This window comes from Cryptomeria japonica, chromosome 1 (assembly GCF_030272615.1).
Source record: "Cryptomeria japonica chromosome 1, Sugi_1.0, whole genome shotgun sequence".
NCBI classification, from domain to species: domain Eukaryota; kingdom Viridiplantae; phylum Streptophyta; class Pinopsida; order Cupressales; family Cupressaceae; genus Cryptomeria; species Cryptomeria japonica.
The window spans coordinates 493,676,399-493,680,182 of NC_081405.1; the positions used below are offsets into that span (position 1 = coordinate 493,676,399).

At 32.9% G+C, this 3,784-nt stretch overlaps 1 protein-coding gene across 1 annotated transcript; it reads left to right on the top strand.

Moving 5' to 3' along the window:
• Positions 1–254: 254 nt before the first annotated feature.
• LOC131073475 (calcium-dependent protein kinase 12) lies at positions 255–2,384 on the top strand. Its single transcript, XM_058009911.2, has 3 exons — positions 255–753; positions 1,854–2,153; positions 2,254–2,384. The coding sequence occupies exons 1-3, from the start codon at positions 288–290 to the stop codon at positions 2,292–2,294; spliced, it is 807 nt and encodes a 268-aa protein (XP_057865894.2). The 5' UTR covers positions 255–287; the 3' UTR covers positions 2,295–2,384.
• The last annotated feature ends 1,400 nt before the right edge of the window (positions 2,385–3,784 follow it).

The window sequence follows — 3,784 nt, forward strand, 5'->3', positions numbered from 1 at the left end:
TTTTATTTAAGTAATAGTAAAACTAATTGTAATTATAACAAATGTCATATAATATACAATATGATGAGTGTCAATTTTAGTAATAGTAATAGTAAAACCAATTTTATTGTCAAATTAATAACTATTATATCTATCTTTAAAAAAATCAGTGTTTCTATGCAAAACATGCTAGAGACATCATTAGGAGACACCTATTTTATTCTTTTATATAAAAACCCAGAATCATTGATTCAATATCACATGACGGGAAAAGATAAAACGCTGCATAATTAATTATTACAGTAAAGATGTCGATTCTTGGTGAATACCAGCTAGGCAGGAAGATCGGTTCTGGAGGAGACGGAATAGTGGTCGAAATAATTCATTTGCAAAGTCGACAGAAATTGGCCTGTAAAATTATTCCAAGCAAATCAGTAAAGCAGGAAGAAATTGAGATATGGAGAGATTTATCTGGGCATCCAAATGTTCTTGGCTTAAGAAATGTGCATCGCCACAAAGGAAAATTTTACATGATGACAGATCTTTGTGAGGGAGGAGACCTGTGTTCTTATCTCATAAACCATGCAAATGCTCCATTATCTCACCAAAATGCTGCATGCATTATCAAATCTTTAATGGAAGCTCTTCAGCACTGCCATGGAATGGGAGTTGTACACAGAGATGTAAAGCTTGACAATATACTTTTGAATTCTCAGACCAATTTCAGTGACATAAAACTGGGAGACTTTGGACTAGCTGCTCCTTTTAGCCAAGGTAAGCAGAAAAGAGAAAGAAACAGACCCATCAGTTTGCTTGTGTCTGATAAGTTCTTATTCTAGGTAATAGTCATTATTAAGAGTATAATTTCTGGATTATTTCTAAAAAAAATTACTGGAGTTATGAATTGAATTCAAATGGATTTTACCACTGTTGCAAATAATTGACTGTACAAATAGTATTATCTGATGTCCTTCGAGTTAGATTGGATGGTTGATCTGTTGTCACAAATAATTGACTATACAATTATATCATCTGACATTGCTGGAATTCCAGATGGTTTGAGTTGTTGAAAAATATAGATAATGGCTGTCATAAATAATTGACTGTACAATTAGTCTGACATAATTCTAATTAGACTGGATGGTTGAGCACTTGAAAAATATAGATAATGGGTGTCATAAATAATTGACTGTACAATTAGTATCATCTGACATTGCTGGAATTATAGATGGTTGAGTTGTTGAAAAATATAGATAATTGATGTCATAAATAATAGACTGTACATTTAGTATCATCTAACATCATTCTAATTGGACTGGATGGTTGGGCACTTGAAAAATATAGATAATGGGTATCACAAATAATTGACTGTACAATTAGTATTATCTGATGCCATTCCAGTTAGATTGGATGGTGGATGGTTGAGTCATTGAAAAATATAGATAATGGGTGTCACAAATAATTGACTGTACAATTAGTATCATCTGACCTCATTCGAATTAGACTGGATGGTTGAACCGTTGAAAAGCATAGATAATGGGTGTCACAAATAACTTGACTGAAAATTGGTATCCACTGATTCATTCTAGTTAGACTGGATGGTTAAGTAGTTCAAAAATATAGATAATAGGTGTTACAAATAAGTGACTGTACAATAAATATCATCTGACATCATTCAAGTTAGACATGATGATTGAGCCCATGAAAAATACAGATCATGAGTTCGAACCCCAATTTAAATATTATGTCTGAAATAAGAAGCTTTCAAAACACAACCACATAATTATAATTCCAGCTTACCTGTTATACCCAAAGATATTAGAACTGCACAATCTGCTATATTTAGTTTAACTTGTTTACTTGCCTGCATGCAGGAGAGCTTTTGTATCATGATGTTGGAACTTTGCAATATGTTGCTCCAGAAGTTTTGTTGTGGGAGGGGTATTCCAAGGAGGTTGATATTTGGAGTGCAGGAATTGTTTTGTTTTGCCTTCTGACAGGTTGTTTTCTTTATGATTCTGGTGATTCTGAAGACATAAGAGAACAGATTAAGACAGCTAATACACAACTTGATATTGATGAAGATGTTGGCATTCCCTCTCAAGCCAAAGATCTTCTCAAGGGAATGCTCAACAAAAATGTCAAGGAGAGGTTTACCACAAATCAGATTTTATGTAAGTTGATGATAGCTGGTTGTATTTCATTAAGTTTCTGGATATAGTGGTTGTTTATCTTTGGTCTTACAAAGAGTCTTAATTCTATTTTTACTTGCAGGTCATCCATGGATTTTGGAAAATACTAGCAGACACGGTTAAAATATAATTTCACCATGGGTTCTGGGAAATTGAAAATTTTAGTTGATTTATTTGGAGAAAGTTTTTTTATATTGTAAATGAATTGTTATTAATATGTGCATTTTATTTATTTATTTTGTATATTTATAAATAAATAAACATTAAAAATTTTGTTGTAATTTTCTATATATTTTGTTTAAGTAAATTAAAATATTTTATTTGAAAATTTTAAGTTTTGTATTATAGATGTCAATGAAATGGTCATCATAATTTTTATGTAATTTATTTTGTTTGATTTCTTTAATCTTTGATGTGTTTAATCTTGTTTTTTGTTGTGCTCACATTTTCTAATCTTTGTTTTTTAGATAGAAAGTAAATTTTAGACTATTCAAATTGTTTTGTTCAAGAGAAAAAATTCAAAATCTCTCATCTTATAAGGAAGTGTTGATAAATATTGTACCATTTTTAAATAATAAAAAAGATATCATTTATTTAATATTGTTGGCATTGCATGAAGATTGCATTGATGAAATATAGTGTTGTCATTGATGTCTATAGTAACCGGTAATGGAGCTGTATTGCAACCGGTAGTGATGCAACAATGTAACTGGTAGTAGAGCAATGAAGGAAACCGGTATTGGTATTGTTATTCAAGCATAGTGGTCAACCGGTAACCCTAACCAGTTGATATGCAGAACCCTAACTGATGGAGCTTGGTGAATCAGTTATGATGATCTATGATCGAATGGTGATCGGAGATGGAGATGCCACGTAAGCATGATGCACGTGATGAGTTTCAAAGTGGTTTTGGCACATGAAGATAACCGTTTATCTTGGGAATGAGCAAATGCATAGCATGAAATGGAAAACAAGTGATGAGCCACAGGATCCATTGTGTGGTGATCCAAGAGCAGTTGAAGTTGTCTAGAACAATGTGTAGTTGATTGCCATGTAATCCAATGGTTATGATTGAACCGATATGTTTGTAATCTCTATGAGATTTGTAGGTTTTGTGATGTGTTACCGACCTATTGTATTTGTATTTAAGGTCGATGAGTTGTTTGTAATTGTTGTTGGCAATTTGGTTAAGTGTGGTAGTGTGATTGTTGACGAACCAGAATGAGTGTCTGCAGAATATTTTGAAGGTAGATAGGAGCAGAAAAGGATCCGACTAAGAAAGATAATGCTATTACCAGATCAGCAAAGACCCTGTTCTTCTCTAACCATTACAACATTTAAAATATCCCTTAACCGGGTAAGCTTTAACAGGCTTGGTGTTGTCTAAATCCTCTAACCAGGTGATCCATTAGCTTGGATTTGAAATCCTCTACCAAGGTTATTCCTAACACGACATTGCCTTTAACAAGGTATTGTAGTCAATCTCTTAACCGGGTTGTCCCTAATTGGATCTGTTCTCAACAGGACATTATTGTATAAGCTTCTAACAAGGCTTGGCTTCTAACAGGGCGAACTTCAGAAGAGTTCAAAATACTTGTGGGTATTCATCCCTA